General features: G+C 41.6%; 1 protein-coding gene across 1 annotated transcript in view; it reads left to right on the top strand.

Moving 5' to 3' along the window:
- R3HDM2 (R3H domain containing 2) overlaps positions 1–26,898 on the top strand; it is a 2,908,810-nt gene that overhangs the window by 2,821,224 nt on the left and 60,688 nt on the right. The window contains exon 17 of the mRNA XM_044083626.1: positions 9,183–9,267. Within this exon, the coding sequence (XP_043939561.1) occupies positions 9,183–9,267 (85 nt within the window). The remainder of the gene's footprint in view (positions 1–9,182; positions 9,268–26,898) is intronic.

The raw sequence follows: 26,898 nt of genomic DNA, 5'->3' as shown, positions 1-26,898 counted from the left end.
CTCTAATTCCCCTGATAGCCAGGTTTCCTTTCCTTTCCTCTCCTGTAAGACACATTTTAATTTCTTCACATAAGTCATCCACACAAAAGCTGTACAAGGGAAAATGGAAGAAGTTTGTTTTATGGGCTAATTCTAATCAGATTGATCCCTTTACTGCTCCCTTACATTTTGTTAGACTTGGCTAAACTTTTCAACGAAGGTGCTGCTGCAGCTACTGTTAGAGTTCAACTGGCAGCAATTTCAAACTTTCATATAGTAGAAAATGGCTATGGAATCGTATCAAACAGGCTTTGTAAAGCCTTCTGGAAAGGAACTACACTTCTAAGGCCTCTGTATAAAGACCCATCTCCACCTTGGGATCTATATTTTGTGCTGTCTTTTATTATCTATCCCCCTTTGAACCTTCTGGTAGCTGTGACGTAAAATTTATTTTTTGGAAGACACTGTTAGTCGATATCACCTCAGCAGAGTGTGTCAGACTTACAAGCTTTATCTGTCAAACCACTGTACTTGATTTTTCATAAGGACAGAGTTTCTTTACGCACCAATTCCTCCTTTTCTGCCCAAGGTTGTATCTGAAAGTAACCTTAATCAATCTATTGAGTTACCTGGATTCTTTCCAATTTTTTCAGACTAAAGGAGAATATTCATTACATCTTTTAGACTTTCATAGACAGTTGATGTTTTTACCTACATAAAATTGCAGAATTCAGAAAATCAGATCAGCTATTTGTTTCCTATTCTAACACTAAGAAAGGCTTACCAGTATCTAAGGTTAGCTTATCCAAATGGCTGTCTGAATGGATTTCCTTTATTTACAATTCCACGAACAAGACTCTTCCCAGCACCTGTCAAAGCTCATTCCACCAAGGCAATGGCTACTTCAGCTTTTCAGGCAAGGCTATCTTTGGACAGTATCTGTTCTGCAGCCACACGGGCCAGTCCTCGTACCTTTATTACTCATTACAAAGTAGAGTTGGCCTCCAGGAGTAGAGCATCCTTTGGTTCTATGGTCCTGAGAAATATGCTCCCATGAACCACCCAAGAATCAGGTAGCTTGGTACGCAGTCCCACAAGTGAGAATAAAGACGAGATTGACAGCATCACATAAAGAAGTTATATACTTAACGTAACATTCCATGTGTGTTGTACATCTCTGCCTTTATTTTCATAACCCACCCACCTAGCCCCTGCCTACATTCCTGGGAGACCAGGTAGTAGTAATTGGATATCCTTTGAACTCTGTATCCTCAGAAACAACTTTCTTCTTGCACTATAAATATTTTTATCTACAACCTTGATTTCACTAATGTTTTTTTCTCATGGTCAAACAAGATCCGAGGGTTTAGGGAACTGCATTATGAGTAAGGGAGAATGCCTATGAGCTTTGCTGAAGGCCTCAAGCTTTTGAAAAAGGCCGAGACAGATCCAATGGATAGGATCCAACCCACAAGTGAGAATAAAGGCAGAGATGGACAACACACATGAAACGTTATGGTAAATATATAACTTCTTTTTTTTGCATTGAGGAAGTCTCCTAGTTGATGTCTTAGTCCTAGCACCAGAAGTAGCAGCAGAGGAAGAACAAGCAGGTCTCATAACAAAGGATGTTTTGGCAGGAAAATTCCTATGGAATTTGAGAACTGGTGAGACAAGTGTTTTAAGTCCTGAAGTTCCTTTCCTTTTTCCTGTATAGCTTTAAAAAGTTCTGCAGCTGCCGATCCAAAAAGATCAGACTTATCTAGAGGAGCATCAAGTAACTTTGTTTTTATGTCATCAGGCAGTGATTGAAGCCTTAACCAAGAATGTCTCCTAAGCACAGAGGCAGAAGCACCAGGCCTGGAGGATGCCTCTACAGCATTATAGCTGCACTTGATGGAAAGTCTATCTGCCTGAGAAGATGCAGGCAAAAGTGAGAGGACCTGTGATTTAACCTCGGAGTCTGAGAACTGAGGCAAAGTCTGTGAAGGCTGAGAAAACAAAGCCAAAGAATATCTAGACGTGTCTGGTAGTTAATAGCTCTAATAGCCAATGTAGAAGTAGTATATACCTTCTTACCCAGTCAGGCAAGAAATTTGCTTTCCTTATCTGAAGGAAGAAGCTTGGCAGATGGAGACAAACGAGAAGATTTATCAGAAACAGTGGAGACCACAGCTGGATCAGCAGAGGGGCAGTTATAGAGGAACTTGCAGTCATCTGGTACTTTATAAAATCAGGCCTCTTGGGAGCATGGACCTAGGAGTCAGGTGTTTAGGAGGAAGAAGCAAAAGTTTCCAGGCAAGCTTAAAAGACTGAAGGAACTGGAGAGGGAGTGGGAACCTCCATTTGTAGCAGATCATAACGCTTTTGTTCCTCAGAAATCTTTGAGCAATCCCATTTGAAGAACTCCCTCATCTTATTAATGGTTTCTCCAAAGGAAAGTTCTTCAACTGTGGAATTTCCTCCATTAGATGACGACTCCTAAAGAGAAGCATATTCCAGAAGGGAAGTAATTTCGGTGGAGTATGCAAGGGAGTCTTCATCAGAGAAGGAATCCTCAGAATCAGAGGAAAGAACCTGAGGTCCACTAACCTGCACAGGAGAAGAAGGGAAGGCAGGAAGAGGGAGAGACGAAGAAGGCTTTAAAGCCATCAAAGCCTTAAGACCCTGGGAAAAGGCATCCCTATCAGACTGAGGGTGGAAGGGGATGTTTGGATGTTTGGTATTTTGTTTTTACTTAACATGTCTTTCAGTATGAGGAGACAAAGAAGAGGAACCTGACATGGGGCTAACTTCTGGTGTAGACAGTGAAGGATCCCTACTCAGAATGGTAGGAACATCACCAGATTCCTCCAGCAGAACAAACCGTGGTTTCCCCATTTCACCCAGTATGGACATCTGCATTGCCTCAGACATGCTAGGATCCGAACCCTTGGTGACTTCCCCAGGGGTACCCACTGAAGAAATGGACCCAACCTCTAAATGTACCACCAGGTCTTCACCAACCTCAAAGGGAAAGACAGAGGAGGTAGCCGTAACTGAAGAAGTTTCATGTTTTTACTTACTCACCTTCCTCTTCAAACTTAGCTTGGTCGAAGGACCCCAGTACCTTCCATAGCATGTCTAGTGAGTTGTTCAAGTCATAGATCCTCAAGATAGAGATTTAAGGCAGAAAGATGCCTATGTAAGGCCTTTAGCACGAAGGCCTGACAAATGGAACAGGAATAGTATTCATGAGTAGGCCCTAAGCAAAAAAAAACAGAGGTCATGGCTATGTTTATGTGGAATCTGCCTTCCACACTGCCCTTCTTGGATGACAAGAAGAACATCAAATGGCAGTAATAATAAAAAGAATTCTCAACGGGGTACTTATCTGAAACTGGCAGCAACACATGGAATCCGACTGCAAACCATACGCAAGAGTCAGCCTTCCGAATGGTGTTGAAAAAGTTCTGAGGATGGTTCGTGTGGACATCCTTTTATGGCTGATGCTGTCAGAGACTATGTGTGACGTCCCATGTAGCGGCAGTGGCTATAAGCTTTTGTATTCAGGTCGGACGTCTGGTCATTGGGTGGAAGACAACCCATATGTAAAGAATACTGCAACATTGAATAGAAGGACATCAGCTGTTTTTAAAGGTGAGAAGTGTCCCCTTTTTTATTTATTTACAATTTGGTAACTGGGTAGGTGGGTTGGTCCAAAGACCCTTTTTAGTCATGACCCAAAAAAAGTCTAAGGTCAGTAAAGTTCTGTCAAATGGTCCCTAAGGGACCATAAAGGCATTTTAGCAACATACTCTTAGCACACATGACAAATTAAGGAAAACTGTAAGAAAGACTATGGGATTTGATAATAGCACAGGGAAGGAGTGTACTGTATGGAAGAATAGAGGCAGAGTATGCAAATAGAAGCATAGCTTGAGTTATAATAAAGTATTTCTGTACATAAACATTGTTTGGTAGTTAGACCAGATCCCTAGAAAGGAGGTAGCATTCAGTACAGTGAGCCAGTTTAAAAGGGCAACACATCCTCCAGCGTAGTCAACTTTCTCAGTTTGTTACACCGTATACCCCCTAGATATAATTTTGTGTGGAATATTTAAGGCTAGAGGAAAATAGATTTATTGGAAGGTAAGAAGGGAGTAGTTAGAGAAGACAGTTAAAAGACCTTTGGGGAGATGAGATGTAAAGGTATTAAGAAGGTGGGAGATGAGGTGTAAATGTATTAAGAAGGTAAGCACGGTGAGTGATAGTAAAATTTGTAGAGTTTTTAGTGAAATATTTAAATGGAAAACCTGGATTAATTGTAGTGCAGTGCTACTTTACAAACTGTTAAATGCTGTAATTTTTGTCCAGTTTAGTGTTGCATTTGTCCATGTTTCTATAGAACACTAAGGATAGCATGAAAAACTGCAAGTAGCTTTCATTTGTCCTGCTTACTCTTTGAAGTGACAGCTGTCGGTCACAAATTACTGGGCTGGATGCTGTCACACCTAAACAAGACTGTGGGGGGAGAGTCTGGAATGTTTTAAAGAATACAGCTTTGAACACTTAACAGAACCCTGCTGTTTCTTACTTTCTGTAGAAGAAAACGTAAATGGATCTTAAACAGCTTTTCAGCAGCATACATTTGACACACAATGGCAAATTCCGTTCATGGATTCATAGGTAGTTAGTGGGCTTGGAGTCCAGGAGGCCGTCATGGAGCCTAGCCCAATTTCCCAATTGTCCCAGAGCACTATTTGGTTAAGTGACTTTCTGGGAATTACCCAATAGGAAATGTATTCTGAAAGAATCAAACCCTGAACTACAGGGATTTGCTTATTTAACAGTGCATATCCTTAATCCTGTGTACTAGCTGTGTAGATCTTCAGAGAGATCAGTGACACGCAACAGCGACATTGTAGGTGAATGCAGAAAAAAATATGTCTGGGCTGTGCTATACTGTATTATGATGCATGCTGCATAAAAAAAGAAACTGAAAACCAAAAACATGTCTATGTGATGATTCTATGATTTTTTTTTTTTTTCAGTATGAGAAATTAAAATAAACACTTTAATCCATTCGTATTGTACAGATCATCAAGGTGTGATGAAAACTATGTACAGATTTTTTTCCTTTAAAAATGTTTAGGCAAGCAAAAACAACCATACTTTTTTTTAAAGCATTGCTTGTTTTCAGTTGCACAGAGACAACATATTCTCATGCATGCATAACTGGTTGGTAAAAGTTTTTCTATGCACTAAATCCATGAAGCCTCTTCATGAAGAAATTCTTAGGTAGATTGTCAGTGATTTAGTTGATCAGAGAACAGGTGGGAGGTCATTCCTGTAATGAGGTTTTCTGCGGAAACAGGCTTCTGTGGGTGGCTGCTTACTGGTTCTAGTTCTTCGTAGCCACTTCTTGAGGCGATCTCCACGAGCTGAGCATGTTAAGACAAGGATTTTGGGAGCTCCTTTTTGAGAGGATGTTGTTGTTGTTCCATTGTGGGAGCAGTTTTAAATGAGATGGAGGACAAGTTTAAGTCTATGCAAACTGGTTAAGGATTTTTTGTTTTATGCCTCCCAAGCCTAGTAGAAATTGGCTCCTGTTTTGAATGACTTATCCTGCTTACGATTCCCAGTCTAGAGGCATGTCTCCTGGGTAGGGATGGAGCTCACGGTGCTTTATGCTTCCTAGCAGTGAGTTCACCTGCTCAGGCTTACAGCTCACAGGGGTCAGTCCTTTCGTAGCAGGGGCAATGACCTGCCTAAGCAGCTGCAGTGACCTGCCCTTCAGGCAACTCTACCTAGAGGAAGACTGCTGCCCCAAAGCTCTAGGGGAACTAAACCTGGCCCGGAATTACCCATGACATCATTCACCACGGTTACAGGTTTTATTGTTATACCTTGCCTCCTTTTTCTGGCATGCCAGACATTCCTCCCCAAACAAAGACTTTTATCTCACTTGCAAAAGCAAGAAGCAAAGCCAGAGGGGCTATCACTATTCTGCACTGTGCCAGAAAGGCTTTAGGAGGGTATCTTCCCGCCTGTTCCTAGTACCTCTGTAAGGGGAACACGCGGGAGACCAGGAGAGGGGATTCATCCTACCTTATCTGGCCATTCCCAAGTTCAAAATGTTGATTTTACAGCTTTTACCTCTGCTGGGCAAGAACTTTGTCAAATTTCTGTTGGGCAAGATCTCAAGGGTAACTAAAGCTGTGCCTGGCTTACCTTCATGCTAATTTATGCTTTTCGAGCTGGAAATTCCTAATGCAAGTTCTGGAGATTGCCCCTTTGGCTAATTCTCTCTGCCTAGAGTATTTGTTCTCTTATCTGGCCCAGTGATAGCCATTGGCTCCAAAAAGGAATCCAAATCGGCTAACTTTGGACTATTGCCTGATTCTGGCTACCTCAGGCTAAGACCCCCACAGCATTTGGAATATGTGGAAGCAGTTCTAAGGATGCCTAGGGTATTCAGCAGACGAAATAAAGTCCAGGAGTGTACCCCTCTCAAGACAAAGACTTGGTAAGTACCCAAGTCTATATGTGTGTGACGGCCTTTTAACGGGTGTTTTCAAAAGAAGAGCAGCAAAACCTTCCATTAACCCCTTTTCAACTTCAGTCCGGGTTGACTGTGACAGTCCTTCAAGCCTCTTCAGTCAAGGACAGTGTCAAGCTTTCTGTTCCCAAATTCTCCAATGCTCATGAGGAAATGTACCGGCATTTCAAAAAATATGGACACAGCACTGCCAGGATATGGACACTGTGTTCCAAATAATAATACACTGGAAGGACTTTTTTGTGGTGGATTAGACATGTCTCAAAAACAAGGGACCTCTGTGACCCGGCCAAGGGCGCTCAAGAAGCGACCACTAATCTCTAACGGCTTGCTTAGCTGACATCTAAATGGAAAGTGGATACAAAGACATACCTGCCAGACTACAGCATCTACATATCACTATGTATCAGATGTTAGCACATGTTAGCATATTAATGGCATCATCAAGTTACTTTTTCAGATGTTTTCCAGGGCAGGTCCAGACAAATACAACTGGAACAACTCAATCATCAAACAAGGGAACAACAAGAAACCCATACACATTCCAAGCAATGATTGCATGGGAGCAATCAAAGAACACAAGATTTTCTTTCACAATTGTGCAACTAAGCACAGAACTCCTTGAGAGATGCTATACAGACAAATAACTCTGTGTTAATGAGTGATCACGGGATCTTCATGTATTTCAAACTGGCAGTCAAAATTTGGAGTGTGAGATAGATCTGTGGATTCCCATGTGACATAGAGCTCAAAGCTTTTCCACTAAAGAGGTTTCATCAGTTTTTCAAGTGGACTATCTTCTCAGCAGCTTGGAAATCTTCATGGTTATGTTCAGTTGAAAATCTTCTGCTTCCAAAGGTGCTTCCTCTGCTTCAAATGCCAAGCCAAGTATAGATTTTAATAGCTCCAGATTTAAAAAAGGTAGATGAAGACCATAGGGCCCAGATCTGGTAAAGAATTCTAATGGCTTTTTACCCTGATTCCACATCTGTTCCCTCTGGCTGACCGGTCGCCTGCCACATGTCAAGCTTCACTCTCTTCATCTAACAGCCTGGCATATCACTCTTCAAGGCAGCAGGTCTCTATCCTCAAACAACTTTCAAATGGATTTAAAAAGCAGTAAGACCTAGTACAAGAAAAAAGCCAGAGAAACTAGAACAAGGAAATATTTTGGAGAAATGCTAAGAATTTTGTCAGCTCAAGATTTTTTTGAGTGTGAAATTCTTTTTTATGTGGGTTTTCAATATTGGACAAAGGTTTGACACAATCTTTGTCTAAGATTCATGCTGCTCTTCTTCATCTCACATTTTCATTCACCCACCATTGTTTTCGCGATCCTGATTCTGCCAATTTCAGAGGTTTTAGATATAAGACCCCCAAAGAGAGCTCCCCCTCCTGCTTGGGATCCTATATTTTAAAGTTGGAGAAGAAACTTCTACAACCAACCTTTGAGCCAGCCTTTGCTTTCGCTGAATTGAAATTGAGAAGACTGCTGCTTTTGTCTTTGTTGGCTTGTACTTCTGCAACTAGTTGTTGGCCTTTATGGCGGCCCTGCCTTTTTTGATTTTTTTAAGATTAGGGTTTGATTAATGTATAAACCTTTTAAATCCTTTATTGCCTGTTTTCTAGCGTGGCTCTTTTCCTTTAGACTATTCTTGGTTTTACGCTATGTAGGGAACCAGTTAAAGACAAAAAGATTTTGCACACTTTTGCCAAACAGGCAATTGCGCTAAATTGCGGAGGAAACCTACACAGGAGATTGTCTCATTAGTTGAGCAGGACTTAGTGCTTTGCAGTTCCTTTGCGGGCAAGTATCTGCCAAACTGTGTATTTCTGGTGCTTTTGCTCTGTATTGCATTATGTTATTCCCATCATGGCATGGCAGGATCACAGCAGATGGGATTATTGGCCCACTAGGGCTACTGCTGATTCAACAGCTATTCTAAGGTGGTAAATTCATTGGGGAGGCAGCTTGGCAGAGTTCAATGCATACTTTCTAAGCATTAAGCATTTCCTCTCTACTAAGTCTAGGGCGGGTTACCTGGCAGCCATTTTGTCAGGGGGCGGGTTAGCAGCTCCTGCTTTAAGGATTTTTAGCAGCTCCCTCTACTTTATGATTGGGATCCTACCCAATTGTTAGAGACTGCAGGTGTGTTTGAAGAACATAGTACAGTTTTGGTACAAACCCATAAATGGTTTGTACCTACCGATCCATTGCTGCAGTCCATGCACCCCTCCTCCTTCCCCTTCCCTAGGTGTTTGTGTAGGTGAGGTTAGGTTCAGTTGAGTTTGTATATATGTATATATATTGTATATGTTTGGGGTTTTTGTTTTCTTTTTTGCTTATTTTTTCAGGGTCTTGGGGCAAGAAAAGACTGAGGATATGACGCCGGTCATGGGCGCGACGCATACCCTGACGTGGCTGACGCCAGTTCATCCCGCCTGACCGGCAATGCCGTCAGCCATATACTTTGGGATTCGACGACTGAGAGCTCTTGTTAGTGTTAGGACTGCAGCAATGTGGATCCTCGAACATCTACATTTATGGTAGGTACAAAACTGTACTTTTTGTTTGGTCTAAAATGTCTGTTGTTACTCTTGGTACAGTGTTTCTTGCATTGCTTCTTGTTAGCAAATATTTTTGTCTTCAATAATATTTTAGGGGCAGGCTGGAATAAAACATGGAAACCGAGCAAAAAGGCAAGCACTGAAGTCTGCGTCAACTGACCTGGGAATGACAGATGTAGGTCAGTATTTTGGAAGGTATTCAGTAGGGTAATAAACTTCAAGAGACTTCAATTTGGATGTATTATGTAAAATTTTCATAAATTAATATATTGATATGTAATGGTTATGTTACTGTAACCACTTTTGTTTATTGTTGGAGTTTATTTGCTGTAACAATATGTTAGAGGACTGGGGCAATCCCTGATGAGGTCTGTAGTAGACATTGCAGACACTAGAGAAACATGTTAATTTGTTGTCATCCTATCTCGCCTTCATTGTTACTAGGATGGGACTTTGGATTCAAATCTGATCCTCTGATCCGACTCTGCCTTTATATACAAGCTCGAGGTCTTCCACTAGCTCATGGCTGAACCCTATCCCAGCATGCACTAGGAAAGCTCCCCAAATCTTATTTGCCAATAAAACAAGAGTGGATGCTCGTTCTTCTAGTTCTGGCGAAGTATAACATTTATAATATTTTCTGCTGTAAAAAATTACTGTTTTCAATTGTCATTTGTTAGAAATAATAGATGTTATGTTGTCCTATCTCGCCTTCATTCTTACTTGTTAGGTTTGGAGCCGATCCACTGCTCCAACTCGGCCGAATACACTAACTCGAAGTCTCTTACTTGGCTCGTGGCTGAATAGGTATCCCATCATGCAGTGATGTAATTCCCCAGATCTCATTTGCTGCTTTACAAGTTTGGATGCTCTCTCCTTGGCTGTGGCTAAATTTATGAAAAACCTTATATATTTCTTGTCTTTTCTTATAATTACTAGTTAATGTAGATAGTTTCTTTACTGTAGTGTTGGTTAGAGTTTTCATGTGCATTTTATCTTGCTACTGTGTTTATTGCTTGTTGGCTTTCGTTAGTCGCAAGGCCGTTTCTCTTTCCCGTCAATTTTTTCTGTAGATTAGTTGGTTAGAGTGTGTATTCCCTTGTCTGTATGTATTAGCTCATTTTAGTTAGAGAGCTAAATACCCGTTTAACTTAGAACAGGGGTTCCCAGCTTGAATTTTTAAACTTTGGGGTTTGTGCTGATGTCATCACATGTGCAATGACGTCAGCTCCATCAGCCTGTCGGAATTGAGCTTGCATGCCCGTTTCCGGCTTGAACGCAAGCGGGAAACTACTGCTGCTGGGCTTTTTCTGCAAAAGTCTAAATGGATTTACTGCTGCTGGTCTACAGATTTGCGGGCTGGCTTGGATCTATCTGCCTTCATGACTGCTGCTGGCTGCTTCGTGGAGTGAATCTGCTGCCCTTTGGAAAGAAACGACTTTGGAGGTTGTGTGTGTGTGTATTCCTGTGTGAACATGTGTTAAACTGTGTGTATGCATTTGTGTCTGTATTTGTTTGCTATCTACATGACATTTATGCTATATTGATCTGAGTACAGGTTCCACCATTTCTTAAAATTTTATGTTCTGAAGGGAAAAAAAGAGCTCCTCTGAAGATGACCTACAAAAATGTATAAATAGTGCAGTAGCTGGGAAGAGACTGCAGCACCTTACCATGCTGACACACTAGTTGCACACATTCTGGTTTCAATGTAAACATCCTGAACACATTTAATGAATGCTATGTACAGCCAACCTTTGTACTGATTTGGACAAAAATGGTGCCTTCCCCACATCTCACAAACTCCAAATCAACTTTTTCAATTCTAAACTTATATTATATGTCAGCAGATCAAGATCTTGCCAATCTACACAATGAAATGGAGCATGAAACTGCTCACAGATGTAAATCCAGGACACTTCAAACAATTAAGTATCTAGTAACTAGTTTAAACCTGCAATGCTGACTTACAGATGGCAGACATAATTAGATGACATAAGTTGACAAATATACTTGTGCCCATCTGCTGTACGTAAAAATATAGCATGTTTCACTACTGTACACCACCCCAGGAAACGAAGTGACCAAGTACCCTTGTAGTTTATTAAGGAACATAGTTACAGAAGAAAAGAAGCGATGAGAAAGGCACCTCACAGAATACAGCAGGAATGATGCACTATTGTGAACGCTGGAAATACTGCACCAAATGACACGCATAAAGTACAAAAGCTTGCACAAATCAGATTACGTCTTTTGTGTACTTAATCTCGAACTCTTAGCTGCTAGTGATTTGTTGCAGTAAAACATTATTTCCCAGAGTGATTCTTTACTAAGCACACTAGCTTCAGGCCTGAATATAATCACCTTAAAAAGAGTCATGAAATTTGAGAATTTAAATTTAACTTTAGCTTTCACAGGAAAAGTACCATAGATAAACATGGAGAGTTCTAGTTTGTAAAACTGTTTCTTTTTATTTTAGTTTAGTTATCAATATTTTTATCTGCTGTGTGAGTTTCACTACATTTAAATCAGGCTCTTACAACTTTTACTCATTTTATGTACATTCTGTAACGTGGAAAGTGCTGTCGGGTATAAAGTTCTCATCCATACCTCTCAACCTCGTGCTGCAAGAAATCTGGACAAAGGCACAAAATAGGGATAGATTTTAAATATTTCTCTTATAAACTTAGAAAATTGATTTAAGTTGTTGCATTTTCTGAATGCCAGAAAACCAAAAATTTTATGAGAAACAGATCAAAAATATGAGGCAGAATTCTGGATGTTCTGCGAAAATGTAGACAGTTGAGAATCTCATCTGAAAGGTTAACTAGAAGCTCAGAGAAGTTAAGAATTGTTCACTTTCACCCTAGATTAAGTTGTAGTGATGTTTTTTATGGTATGACTTTCTTCATACAAGTTTTGGGAGGTGATATCTAGCAGAGTTTGAAAGGGTGCAAATGCATGCAATTTTATTTGGGTTGGATGTAAGAATTCATTCAAAGGTAAATTTTTTTTATGGTTTGACAAAGCCCTGTAATGTGCACTTTATGCGTGCCACGGGAGGGGGAGGGGCCTTCAGAAAACCTGGATTCAGCAAGGGAGCTGTGAATCGAAAAGGTTTGGGAACCATTGACTTAGAAGGTTGTCTGTTGTGTTCCTTGTTGTAGCTCTACTAGGTCCATTTAAGTTAGAGGGCCTCGTGCCCGTTTAACTTAGAGGGGAGAGCTGTTTCCTTTCCTTTTTTCTCTTTAATAGATGTGCTGTGTTTATTGTACTGTGTTATTAGGATAGTTAAATTGCGTGTGTTAAGTTTTTTCTATAGAGGTGTAGTTAGTGCTTACTTTCTTTTTCCAGTATTAGTAGTTGTGTTGTTTCTTATGATCTCTAAGGAAAGCAGAGAGAAGGAACCTAAGCCATCAGGCTTTAAGAAATGTCAGAAATATTCAAAAAAGATGTCAATTACTAACAGTCATAGCATTTTTGTTTATTGTTTGGGGGCCATTCATTTCCAAGAGACATGTAGTTTCTGTCACTCTTTCAGCCCCCATGTTTTACAGGAAAGAAAGAACAAGCTAATTCTTAAAGGACTCCTGAAACCTCCTTTTGATGAAGCTTTACAGAGTACCTCTTCTGCAAGTAAGTCCCCTTCCTCTAAAGGTGGTAATTCTATTAAAAGGCCATCTTCCTCTTCATCTTCTTTGGCTGATTCAGAGCCACCTCAAAAATTGGCCAAAACTTCGGAAACCTTAATCTCCTCGGCTCCACAGATCTTGGAACTGAGAGAGATCATTGAATTGGACAGATCAAGTCCTTCAGCTGCACGGCCTTTGGAACCGAAAGAGACCACTTTTCGGAGTCGGTCCACTGAACTAGTACTGGTCTCCCCTACTCTGAGATCTCCCATACTGGAGAGATCTCACTCACCAATCCTCTCCTCCATGTCTTCTAGGAGCTTGTCAGAAAATGATGTGGACAGGTTGGTGCACAGACTTTTGAAGTTGCCGGAGCTGGCTAAATTGTTTTTGGCTCCAACCCAACCGGTTTGGAGCTATCCAAGACTCTTACATCCACGACCATTCCTCCTCCGAGCCAAGCTGGATCTTCAGAGCCAGAATGCCAGATACGACTTGCTGTAGACTCTTCGATTCTGAGACCCCTTCAGGAGATTTTTGGAACCAATCCCTGCTCCAACACTCTCTGTGCCATGTGGGGTGTCTAGGGGCCAAAGTTCTCTGGTCGGCTCCAGGGGGGCACTCGGACCAGAGTTTTTTCGGTTCTGAGTTTACCTTTCGGATCCTAGGCTTGGCTGAGCTCGGCTCCTACTTCAGCCTCTGAGCCGGTCTCCTCGGGGCCAGGATTCCCTCTGTTTCCTCTGAGCCGAAGATGTCTTCGGAGCCAGAGGGATCTGCTTTTATGCTGATGAGGAGTGTGCTGTCCCCTCCTGTAGCTATACAGAAGGATACTGGTATTCTTCCCCCCAAGGCACCAACTTCTGTCTCAGCACCACCCCATCCACAGGACAACAGAGATTCAGAGCTTCAGGGAACCCCATTGGGCGAACCCCACTCTCTGAGATCTCCCCAGAATACCCTTCTGAGGAGGCTTCTGAAAAGAGGACATGCAAGAGGAAGCATATAGACTCTCCTGATGAGTCGATCACCTCTGACACTAAACTTGAGGCATCGGAAGGGTCCTGAAGATATCTCCTTTACAGATATCTTAGAAGTCCTGAAACAGAGAGGCGGCTGGAAACCCATTAAAGATTCTAGATGTTCTACCCAGGCAAAGGGAACAAGCAACTATAGAAATTCAAAAGTTGCTAGACAAAACAGTCATCCAAAAAGTCCCTGCAGACTAAATAGGATTTGGAACATACTCAAGATTTTTTTAGTGCCAAAAAGAACAGGGGACTGGAGTCCCATACTGGATCTCAGCAAACTAAACGAATCCGTGAAGAAGTCCAAGCTCCGAATGGTGACACTGCAGTCAATTCTTCCCTTTTTAGGGAAAGACGATTGGATGTGCTCAGTAGACCTCTAAGATGCATGCTACCACATAAAAACGGACAGAGCATCAAGATGTAATTTACGCTTCTGGCTGGAAGCCAGTCATTATCAATTTCGAGCTCTGCCCTTTGGTCTCACTACAGCCCCCAGAGCGTTCAAATCCATGGCTGTGTAGTCATGGCTCACTTGAGATGTCTAGGATTCTGAGTGTTTCTGTATCTAGACGACTGGCTCCTGCCACCACCAGGCATCTACTCCTACAGGCGAGGGACACCACACTACTAACCTGCTCTCAGTTAGGCATAACAGTGAATTTGGTAAAATCTGCCTTGTTGCCATGTCAGCATATTACATTTTTAGGCGCAGATCTCTGCACTGTTTCTATGATGGCACATCTGCCTCCCTATCGAGTCTCTGTTCTCAGACAGCAAATAGCTGACCTTCTACCCAGAAACGAGGTGAAAGCAAAAACAATTTTGAAGGCCCTAGGGACCATGGCATCAACTATCATCCTGGTTCTTCAAGCCAGGATGCATATGAGAATTCTTCAGTGGCTCTTTTTTGCTCAGTGGTCATTAAAAAGAACTTCCCATGTCTCACCAGATTAGAATTAAAGTCATGCAAGAGATATCTTCTATGGTGGCTTCGGACGATCTTTTGTGCCACAACAATCCTTAGCTACAGTGACCACGGACGACTCCCAGATAGGGTGGCGGGCATTATCTGGGAAGAACAGTCCAAGGCACATGACAAGAACACGAGGCCCATTTGCACATCAGTGTTCTAGAGATGAGAGCAGTGCTTCTGGCGTTGCAAGCACTCCAGGACTCTCTTCCACTTGGAACGATTGCAGTCCAGTCAGGCAATATGTCGGTAGTCTGGTACATAAACAAGGAGGAGCCAGATTATACCCCCTTTGTCGAGAAGCGCTGAGAGTATGGCAATGGGCCATCTCTTCCCAACATTTTCTGGTAGCAACACATATCCTGGGGAAATCCAACGTGATAGTGGACAAACGCAACAGGGCAATATTAATGCCTTATGAGTGATCTCTAAACCAAAACATAGCAGAGAAGATTTTTCAAAAATGGGCCAGCCTTGCTGCGACCTATTTGTCATGCCCATGAATACCAAATGCAGCAGCTACTTTGCCCTAATCCCCCCTGTGGGGGAGACACCAAGTGACGCACTTGTTCACGATTGGCCCTCGGGGCTACTGTATGCCTTTCCCCTGATACCCAAAGTCATTCAGAAAGCAAAATCGTTGGGAAGCAGGCTGATTCTCATTGCTCCATATTGGCCTCATCAGATTTGGTTCCCCTTTCTCTGGCCTGACATACAGGAGAAACCATGGGTTCTGGACCCAGTTCCAGATCTTCTGACCCATATGTCAGGGACACTTCATCCTGCTCTTCAAACCCTCAATTTGACAGCATGGCTTCTCCAGTTCCAAACTTAGTCAGGCTTCAAGACCCCACCAGCAGTAAAACAAATTTTGGTATCTTCTCACATGGCTTCTACCAGGAAGTTATATTCTAGCAAATGGAAGAGGTTCTCCCACTGGGCAAAAGCAAGAAACATTGATCCTTTTTCTGCCCCAATTAGTTCAATTTTAGAATTTCTTGCAGAACTTTTCCAGCAAGGCACCGCCGCAGCTACAGAGTCCAAATAGCTGTAATTTGTAATTTCCACATTGGTGAATATACTCCTAACCTAATGTCATACAAATTGTGTAAAGCATTTTTAAAAGGCACTTGCTTATTGAGACCTCCCATAAAAGAACCTCTCTCACCATGGGATCTGAATTTTGTCCCGACTCGCCTAACATTGGGTCTACTTTATGTGCTCGAAGTCCGAGAATATCGAATACAATATTCTCGACACGAGTACACAGCATAAAACATAGAAAACGGAAATCTCCATAGGTGGAGATTTCCGTTTACTTCAATGTAGTGCGATCTCAGAGTTGGTATATTCACATGGGGGGTGCAGGGGGGCTTGCTCTCCTGACTACACTAGTTTACATTCTGTTTTTTGTGTATTTATTTATTTGGACGTCAGTTGTTTAATAGTTCGATGCGTATGGTTCGATCCATGTGCATTCGAGCTATTAAGCTTTCGAAATCCTAAAGTAAACCCCCTAACATTACCTCCCTTCAAGCCCTCATCATCATGTGATCTCAAATTCCTCTCTTGGAAAACTATTCTCCTAGTAGCCATTACATCTGCAAGTAGATTCTCGAAACTGCAGGCTCTGTCAATCAAGCCGCCATACTTGATTTTCCATAAGGATAGAGTATCTCTGAGTACTAATCCATCCTTTGTGACAAAAGTCTGTTCTCAAGCCAATCTGAATCATTCAATTGAGCTAATCATAGCAACAAGGCAGAATACCAACTTCACCAGCTGGATGTGCATAGGCAACTTACGTTTTATCTGCATAGAACTAAAGATCTTAGGAAAACAGACCAATTATTCATCTCCTTTTCAGAAGCTAAGAAGGGCATGCCAGTTTCAAAAGTTACGCTTTCAAATTGCCTCTCAAATTGCATTACCTTTATGTGTGTGTATATATATATATATATATATATATATATATATATATATATATATATATATAGATATATATATAGATATATAGATATATACCTCAAATAATAGAAAATTACCATTCAAAGTTAGAGGCCACTCGACTAGAGCCTTAGCAACATCCTCTGCTTACCTAGCCAGATTATCAATGGACTGTATTTGTGCCGCTGCTACGTGGGCAAGACCCCATACCTTTATTACTCATTACAAAGTTGATTTGCCCTCCAGGGACAGGGCCTCCTTTGGTTCCACTGTGCTCAAAGGTATACTCCCATGAGCCACCCAGGAAAATGGTGCTAGAGACGCTGTCCCAACAAGTAAGAATGAAGGAGAGATAGGCCAACATAACATAAAGAAGTTAATTACTCCCCATAATATGCCATGTTTGTTGTCCTTCTCGCCCTTCATTCTTACGACCCTCCCACCTTCCTCCAGCCAAGGGCTCCTAGAGGACCTAGATAAGAGATGATCCTTCTTTAGTGAAGGAGCTCCTCTGAATTTCCTTATTTCTATACCTGATGTTGCATGATTAATATACACACATTATGATTGGCAGCAAACAAGACCTGTGGAAGTTACACCACTGCATGGTGGGATACCTATTCAGCCATGAGCCAAGTAAGAGACTTCAAGCTAGTGTATTAGGCAGAGTCGGACCCGAGGATTGTCTCCGAACCCAACAAGTAAGAATGAATGGCGAGATGGACAACAAACATGGAACGTTATGGTGAGTACATAACTTTTTTTTTGTGCTATATAGTTTACTTCTGTTTGTTGCAGCTGTTTTCTGTTGTTGGCAGTCGTCTTTCATTTGGCCTTATTCTCTCTCTCTCCCGGCTTCTACCTTAAAACTTAATTAGCCCATTTAAGTTAGAGGGCTCTTACTCTGTTTTTTTTTCTATTCAAAGTTCCCCTTATAGACAGTTTTACTGCCTCCCCCTTAGCCCGTTTAAGTTAGAGGGTTTTCTCCTTTCCCTATCGCTTTCCTTCTCCTGGGCATAGCCCGTTTAAGTTAGTGCTGTGCCCTCCTTTAATCCTTAAGTTCTTATATCCATTTTAAAAGTTAAAAAAAAAAATATATATATATATATATATATATATATATATATATATATATATATAAAATTCAACTTTTCTAGCTGTTTTCTTCTTTTCAGTACAATGTCTTTTAAGGGTTTGAAACTGCCAGGTTTCAAAAAGTGTAAAGAATGTGGACAAAAAAATGTCACTGACCTGATAGACACACAGTTTGTCTATTGTCTAGGAGCTGTCCATCTCCAGGAATCTTGCTCTTTATGCCATTCTTTTGGCCATAGAGCTCTCCTGGAGAGGAAAAACAAATTAATATTGAGAGGATTGTTAAAAACCCTTCTCAGAGACAATACAAGAAAGTCTGGGTTTGCAAAGAATCTAACAAATCTCCTAATGCAAAGTCAGATAAGTCTGAGAAGAGGTCTTCCTCATCCATTGCTCTGCTGGAGCCATCAAAAAATGTTGCAGAAATCTCAACACCAGATCTGAAGCCTATCGGATCCGAAAAGTCTACGGCCCTGACACCATCTGTATCGGTGCCAACAGAATTTGAGATTTGGAGCCTGTCTCCAGTCTTGGAGCCATTCTACTCAACCCTAAGGTCACCTATTCTACAACCTTCCAAGTCTCCAGCCCCCTTGACTCAGACTTCCAGGAGCCTATCCAACGACGATGTGGATCGAGTGGTACAGAGGCTGTTAAGGACACCAGCGCTGGCCAAGTTATTATTGGATCCAACCCCGAGGCTTCGGATCTGACCACATCCTACCCTGTTGCTCCGATTAATCTTCCAATCCGACCTTGGACCCGGAATGTCCTGAGATGATTTTAGTGGAACCTTTGGATCAGAGACCTATATCTGGATCTTTGGATCAAACAGTTGCTACAACATCCTCGACTCCATCGGAACTCGAGGAGTCTAGGAGGCGACACCCTCCAGTTGGATCCGACCTTGACTCTAGCGGCATTGGTTTGGGTGAGCTCAGCTCCTACATCGGTCTTGAGCCTGTCATCCTTGATTTTGGGGGTTCCCTCAACCTTTTTGGATCCAGGGATATCCTCTGATCAGGGAGTGGGGTCTTCTGAGGTGATGAGGAGAGTACTGTCTCCACAGGCAGCAGAACTGCCTGTGGAGAGTACTGTCTCCACAGCAGTTCTGCTGTCATATCCGGTTGTTGTTCCCCCCCAAAAGCACCAGAGTCTGCCTCAATATCTTTGCTTTCACAGGGACGCAGAGATACTAGACCTCTGGATGCCCCACAGGGCACCCCCCACTCTTTTGAAACCTCTCCAGAGTACCCCTTTGAGGAGGTCCCTTGGAAGAGGTTATGTAAGAGGAAGCATTTAGACTCCCCAGAGGAGTCCATCACTTCTGATACGGACCTCAGTGAAGGTAAAGGGTTCCCACGGTCACCTCCTGATGATGATTTGGAGACGTCTTAGAAGTACTTAAATAGAGAGGCGGCTGGAAGTCCACCAATCCTTTGACAGAGGAGTCCGTGTACCTGAAGGCCTTTGGATCTCACCCTTTCTCCACTTGGATGTCTCAGCCTTTCGGTGAGCTTATGGATCTAGTTTCTCGGAAGGTGTGGAAGTCTCCAGATTCAGTGGAGCCTGTTCCTAGGAGGCCAAATAAGTTCATCACATCCCCCTCAGACAGAATCTTTTTAATTAAGAGAGTCCCACTGTGTGCTATGTTGGTGGCGGCAGCAGCCACCAACAAGAAACTGAGACATCATCTTCTGTTCATCCACCGAACAAGGAGTCTCATATGATAGATATGGAAAATGCATTTTTTCTTCAGCAACTTTTGCCCTCAAATCGCTGAACTACCTTAACCCATTTTACTAGATTACATAGAGATCTCCGGAAGGAGTTAGGAGATGCTCTCCAGGATTCATTAGCTGAAGGGGTTTCAGATAAAGTTTAAAAGAGATGCTCTTCAGGATTCAGTAGCTGAAGGGGTTTCAGATAGTTTCCTCTCAGCTCTCTACCTTAAATTCAGGTGTTAGCTCCTCCATGAGACTGATTCCTTATGCAGCAGATGAAGTGAGTAGAGCAGTGGTTTCAGGAATTTCCTTAAGGAGACATTCTTGGGTTCGCTTGTGTGACTTCACAGAGCCCTTTAAATCTTCCTTTGTGAATGCCTCGTTTGATGGCTTATCTCTGTTCAGGCCCAAAGTCAAGGACACACTAACCAGTTGTGAGCAAGAAGGAAAGACTCTACCGTAGGAGTCCATTTTTCACTGCCTGCCAGACCATATCTAAAAGGTCAGAAAGGAAGTGAAAAAATGTGGTTTCGAAAATCTGAGAGAGCTTTCCAAGACATACGTGGTGAATCTTCCCCCAGGGGCAGAGGGGAAAGTATTAATGGAAGATGCTGACCACACGGCAGAGGGTGTCCACAGAATCAGGGTTACAGAGAATCTTTCTTTGGTAAGCCCTTCCAGCCCTCCTGAAAGGAGGCCTGCCTGTCCATCTCTGGAGGTAGGTCGGGGGCTGCTTATCTTTGTCCCCTGAAGCCTGGCAACAAATAAAAGACAAATGGGTGCAAAGCATCATATCCAGAGGTTACTCCATACCCTTTTCCTTCCCCGTCTCAAACATAAAAATTATCCCAGGTGGTCAACCAAATCAAAGGGAACAGGCAACGTTAGAAATTCAAAAGATCCTAGACAAAAGAGTCATCCAAACAATCCCCACATACCAAATAGGATCCGTAACTTAGTTGAGATTCTTTTTAGTTCCAAAGAAAACAGGGGACTGGAGAACAGTTCTGGATCTCAGCAATCTAAACAAATCAGTAAGAAAGTCCAAGTTCCAGATGGTAACACTGCAGTCAGTACTCCCTTTTCTGGGACAAGATGATTTGATGTGCTCGATAGACCTCCAGGATGTGTACTACCACATAAAAATAGGCAGGCGATCCAGGAGACACCTGCACTTTCGGCTGGGAGCCAGTCATTACCAATTTTGAGCTCTGCCTTTGGCCTCACTACAGCCCCCAGAGTGTTCACCAAATGTATGGCAGTAGTCACGGCTCACTTGAGGCGCCTAGGATTCTGTGTGTTTTTATTCCTAGATTGGCTGCTAACCGTCACCACCGAGCATGTACTAATAAAAGCAAGAGACATCACCTTGCAACTCTGCAGTTACCTAGGAATTACAATAAACTGCAATTAATCTGCCTTGCTGCCTTCTCAGCATGTCATGTTTATAGGAGCAGAATCGGATTCAACAAATATGATGGCCAGATTTCCTCCAGAAAGAGTTCAATTTCTATGACGTCAGGTTCTAAATCTGCTCACAAAGAAAAAAGGGCAAGCAAGGATAGTCCCAAAAGTCTTGGAGACCATGGCAGCAGCAATAACCTTGACCCCCTTAGCACGTCTACACATGAGAATTCTACAGTGGCCACTGTTCACTCAGTGGTTGATGCAGGAATTGCTGGTGTCCCACAAAATAATAACAGAAGCTTGCAAAAAAGACCTTAGTTGGTGGCTTTACTCCACTCATGACGCTAGGTCGACCATTTGTACTTCCCCAACCATTAGCCACAGTGACCACAGACGCCTCTCAGATAAGGTTTGGGGGGGTGCATTTTCTGGGAAGACAGACCAAGGCACCTGGCAGGATCACAAAGCCCATTTGCACATCAGTGTCCTAGACATTTGAGCGGTGCTTCTAGTGTTGCAAGAAGTTGAGGACACACTTCCGCTGGGAACTATTGCAATACAGACAGAAAACATGTTAGTTGTATGGTACATAAACAAACAAGGAGGAACCAGATCTTACCCCCTTTGTTGATAAGGCCCTGAGAGTATGGCGTGGGTGACCTCCTCCCAGCACTTTCTGATAGCAACGCACATCCTGGGAAAATTCAGCGTGATAGCGGACAGACTCAGGAGAGCAATTCTGATGCCTCACGAGTGGTCCCTAAAACAGGAAGTAGCGGAAAAGATTTTTCACAAATGGGGCCAGCATTGCTGTGACCTTTTTTGCAACATCCATGCATGCCAAATGCAGCACCTACTTAGCCCTTATCCCCCCTCCGGCGGAATCCCCAAGGGATGCACTTGTTTACAATTGGGCCTTGGGTCTCCTCTATGCTTTTCCTTCCTTTCCATTAATACCCAGAGTTCTTCAGAAAGCCAGTTGCTTGGTAAGGGACTTGATACTCTTGGCCCCATACTGTACTGGCCTCATCAAATCTGGTTCTCCTTCCTGTGGCCTCATCTTCAGGAGGCGGCTTGGATTCTGGACCCAGTTCCAGACCTTTTGACTCCTGCATCGGGAGTGATCCATCCTTCCCTTCAGACCCTCAAATTAGCAGCTTGGCTGCTCCGATTCCAACCATAGCCAGGTTTCCTAACCTCTCTTAATCAGTTAAACACCTCCTAATATGTTCTCATAAGGCTTCAGCAACAAAGATGTATAGAAGCGAATGGAAAAGATTCTCACTATGGGATTCTTGTAACCACATTGATACCTTTACTGCCCCCAGTTAATTCCATTCTAGAATTCCTAGCAAAATTATTCAATGAGGGTGCAGCTGTGTGGCTACCATTAGAGCCTAACTAGCAGAGAAATCTAGTTTTCATATAGGTGAATCTGCCCTCAACATTGTCTCATACACTATGCAAAGCATTTCTTAAAGGTACTTTGTTACTTTGACCACCTGTCAGAGACCCCCCCCAGCACCATGGGACTTAAATTTTGTCCTGCCTTGTTTAATTTTTCCCCCTTTTGAGCCCACATCATCTTGCAAACTGAAGTTTTTAACATGGAAAACTATACTCTTAATAGCAATTACCTCTGCTAGAAGTGTCAGAGCTGCAAGCTTTGTCAATAAAGCCCCCCTACTTGCTTTTCCATAGAGACAGGGTCTCCTTACGAATGAACCCTTCCTTTTTGCCAAAAGTATATTTCAGACTCAAATTTGAACCAATCTAGAGAGCTACCAGTCTTTTACCCAGATTGCAGTAATAAGGCAGAATACATGTTACATCAACTGGATGTGCATAGAGAATTACGTTTCTGCTTACACAGGACTAAGAACTTCAGAAAATCTGACCAGCTGTTTATATCTTCAGATTCAAAGAAAGGTACTACACTCTCTAAAGTGACACTTTCAAAATGTCTTTCAGATTGCGTAACCTTCATCTATAAATCTCAAAACAGAGATCTTCCCCATAGAGTTAAAGCCCACTCTACAAGAGCCATTGCAGCCTCTTCTGCCTTTCTGGTTATACTACCAATTGATACCATTTGTGCTGCGGCAACATGGGCAAGACCGCATACCTTTGTCACTCTTTACAAAGTTGATTTGGCTTCCAGGAACAGGGCCTCCTTTTGTTCCACGATTCTGAAGAATATCCCTTGAGCCACCCAAGAAAGATGATGCTAGTATCCTGGTAAGAAAGAAGGTGAGACAGGACAACAACACATGAAGTTATGTACTCACCATAACATTCCATGTGTGTTGTCCATCTTTGCCTTCATTCTTACATCCCACTCTCCTTCCCCTGGCCTTTTTTACTGCTGAAGACCGAGTTGATACAATAGGATATCATTCTCTGGCCTTCTTTATTGCACTCTGAATTATTAAACTGCCTTTATTTTTAATACTCTTATTATAACTGCAAACAAGATCTGGGGAGCTTTCCTAGTGCATGTTGGGATAGGGTTTAGCCACGAGCTACTGGAAGACCTCGAGCTTGTGTATAAAAGCTGAGTCGGATCTGATCCCAAAGTCCCATCCTGGTAAGAATGAAGACGAAGATGGACAACACACATGGAATGTTATGGTGAGTGCATAACTTTTTATAAAAATATGTTGATGACCTGGATTAAGTTTGTCATGCGTATATGTTATATATTGGATAATATATACATATATATATATATATATATATATATATATATATATATATATATATATATATATATAAATAAATGTACATTTATATATTTGTGTGTTTGGGTTGTGTGAGAGAGAGAGACCTAATAGAGGAGAGTGGTGCGTAGTATTTTATATATTATATTCTCTTCGGGATGAAATGGACTCCTTTGAGGTGTGGGGTTGAGTATGGTAAAGAAAGGTAAGACTGACATTTTGACTTTGGATGAGACTACAAAGAGAAGGAGCAGATCACTGATGAGTGACTACAGTATATAGATTGCTAGATTCAAGAAAGAAATACCACAGGCTCAGTTGAAGGATTAGTAGGAGGCAAAGTAGAAGTGAATCATATTTGTAGGAAACCTTAATATTCTAGAAGTATGTTTGGTAAAAAGAGAGAGCTGATAGTAATTCAGGTGAAATCAGACTTGACCAGAAGTAAGGACTCCAGTAATGAAGGCAAAGTTGTCTTTCTTCATCCTTACCATTACAGATTAGGTGATTCATAGATGTGAGAATTTTACTTTGCAACATTCATTATACAGTAATTTGATTCATGATCCCCTTTCTGCTGGGAAGTAGCCCAGGAACAGAAATCTTAGACTAGAGAACGGTAGAATTCAAACTGAAGTACTGTTGATGTGTAAAAGGATGAAGAGATACTGGGTTAGGTATGGCTATGCATCTTAAAACAAGTTTGGAATCAAATAAAGCCCAGTGTCAGCAGTAACTGTACTTGTGGGAAAAGTTGGTCAGGTTGGTTAAAGACAAATTGATGGGTGATAGAGAAAGAGAAGTAGTATGCATGAGGGATAAGTGGGAAAGTATAGGGAAAAGGAGAAAAAAAGGCAGCAAAGGCCATGCAGTATTCCAGGAGTGCCTTATAATAGATGGAAACAGAGGATAAAGGCAGGGCAGAAGCTGATTTGCACTTTAGATAATGTAGGCGGGATCACCTTGATATTGAGTTACTGGAATTGGGATTGTGAGTGTGGAAGAATGGGCACAAGTAAAGAAAATTGTCACTTCAGAAGTGAGACAAGGTGCATGATGTGAAAAAAATTAAGGTTAGTGGAAATAGATACATTGGAAGGTAAGAAAGGTGCAAGTAGAGAAGACAGTCAAAAGGATTTTGGGAGGTTATGATATAAGGTTTAGATGCGTAATTTTTGAGTGCTAAGCAGTTAACTGTAGCACTTCCTGAGCCATTGGCTGAGCTGTACAGTATTAGATCTGTCTTCATAGTAACTGATCAGGTGCTATGATCATACTAGAAAACTTTGCAAAGACTAGGTTGAACTAGGAAAGATCAAATTTCACCCAGAACATGAACAGAAACAGTTATGCAGTATGGGTACACCTGTTCTCCTGCATCTCTAAATATTCTAACTCTGTAATTCACTTGACCTTGAAGATAAGTGGAAAATGTCCTTGCATTCAAAGTTCAGTGATTTTTAATTATCATTGCTAACATGTGAATGAATCATTTTTGACTGTTTGCAGTTGACTAAGAACAATGTTACAGAAATAAAACTCGTGTGTCCTTCTAGAAACATATAGAGTGCATTGATGGTAGTTTGCTTCAGAAAGGAATTGGGCATTTGCTTGCCTCTGTTATTCTTATGAAGAAGATTCTGAAGGTAAGAGTAGTGGAGTTTCTTAATGTCAGTTCTGTTGCAGATGAAGATTAATAACGCTTCAAACAGCAGAGATCTTATCAGTTGAGTGGTCCATTTGTGTTGACCAGACCATCACTGAAGTTAGATGAGGGGAACAATGTGGATATGGTAAATTAACTACACTTCTGCAAGTCTTCTGGATTGACTTTGCTGGAGGGTTGTGGTGAAGTTAAGTAATGTGGGTGGAGATTTGGTTACATAGATAAAATGCTGGTATACTGTCTAGAAGAATAAGTGAATTTGGGGGAACTGTGGAGAAAAGCTGGTAATCAGTGGACTGCTGCAGGATTGGACCTATCCTGTCTAACATTTTTTGTCAGATGTCACTTCTTGGTGGAGAGCAGAATCAGCCCCAGTGTTGAACCTAAGGCTAGAGTAGTGGTAATGGATGAAGAGAGCAGCCAGCGTTAAGACCTGTCATGGTTTGCAAGGTGTGTGGGTAAATGGTAAATAGATTTTTTTTTTTTAATACAGAAACGTTTAAGAATACAAAAGAGTCTAGGTAATACATATCTGTCTATACAGTTGGCATAGTGAATGCAAGAGAAAAGAACTGGGAGTTTGCATTACATGTAGGCCAAGTAATGGAGTGATGCATGGATACTTAAGTTTCAAAGATGCTTATCATATTTTTCCATTGTCCAAGGCAGAGGTAAGAACACATCTACGGTAGTGTCCAGTGGTGATGGAACTGAACTAGGAAGCACAGTAGCAAACTTCTTGTACTACTTGTATTGCAATATGACCAGTGTTCCTGTATTATTTATTAATTAATAAACTGTAAAAAAACACCTCCTAACTCCACCAAGCAAAGCAAATCTACGAAAGCGATGACCAATGCAGGCTGAGAGTAATCCAATTTAATATGCCACAAATAACGTAAACACGATTAAATACACAAAAAAGATGAACGCATTCACATAAACAGCGTTTTCGTCCACAGGGACTTCATCAGATGTAATGCCATATTAGTTTAAATAAATCATTTTATATAAAACCAACTTAAATAACATCCAATCATAGTTCTTTCACAATATGAACCTACAAATCAACGTTCTAGCTACTACATAGTATAAAATTTCATCACTTCCTTTTACTTGTTTCATTAATATTACCTAAATCAATAAATTACTAAATAAAACTTTATTATATAAAACTCCCTATATTTGTGATGTTGACATTTTACAATAAAAATTGTAAAACCATTTTTTTGTTTAAAACTTCTATTTAAAATATACTATTAAATATAAAGTCAAAAAAACTACATGTGTAAACCTGTAAACTCTTTGGCAAAATATGTTGATCAAAAGGCTAAGCATATATGGTTACAAAAGGGGGCCATCTTAAAAGACTCCTGGGATCTACTGAGAGGGTTGAACAATAGCCTTTTTGATGAAGAATTGATTTTCGTCACCATTGATATTGTTGACCTATTTGGATCTATACCTTATGAGGCTGGTATAAGAATGTTCGAAGAAGAGATTTTTGGGGACAGTGTATTAACTCTAGAAGAAAAGGTAGTGTGCACAGGTTTAATGGATATGGTATTGAAAAATAATTTTCTCAACAACTTTTCAAGGTGTTTTTCAGTGGGGCAGGTTG

The sequence above is a fragment of the Protopterus annectens genome, chromosome 9.part0, assembly GCF_019279795.1.
Source record: "Protopterus annectens isolate FY-2018-M chromosome 9.part0, PAN1.0, whole genome shotgun sequence".
Lineage (NCBI taxonomy): Eukaryota > Metazoa > Chordata > Ceratodontiformes > Protopteridae > Protopterus > Protopterus annectens.
Note: the sequence above shows the minus strand (reverse complement) of the source record. Positions and strands in the feature narration are given on the sequence as shown.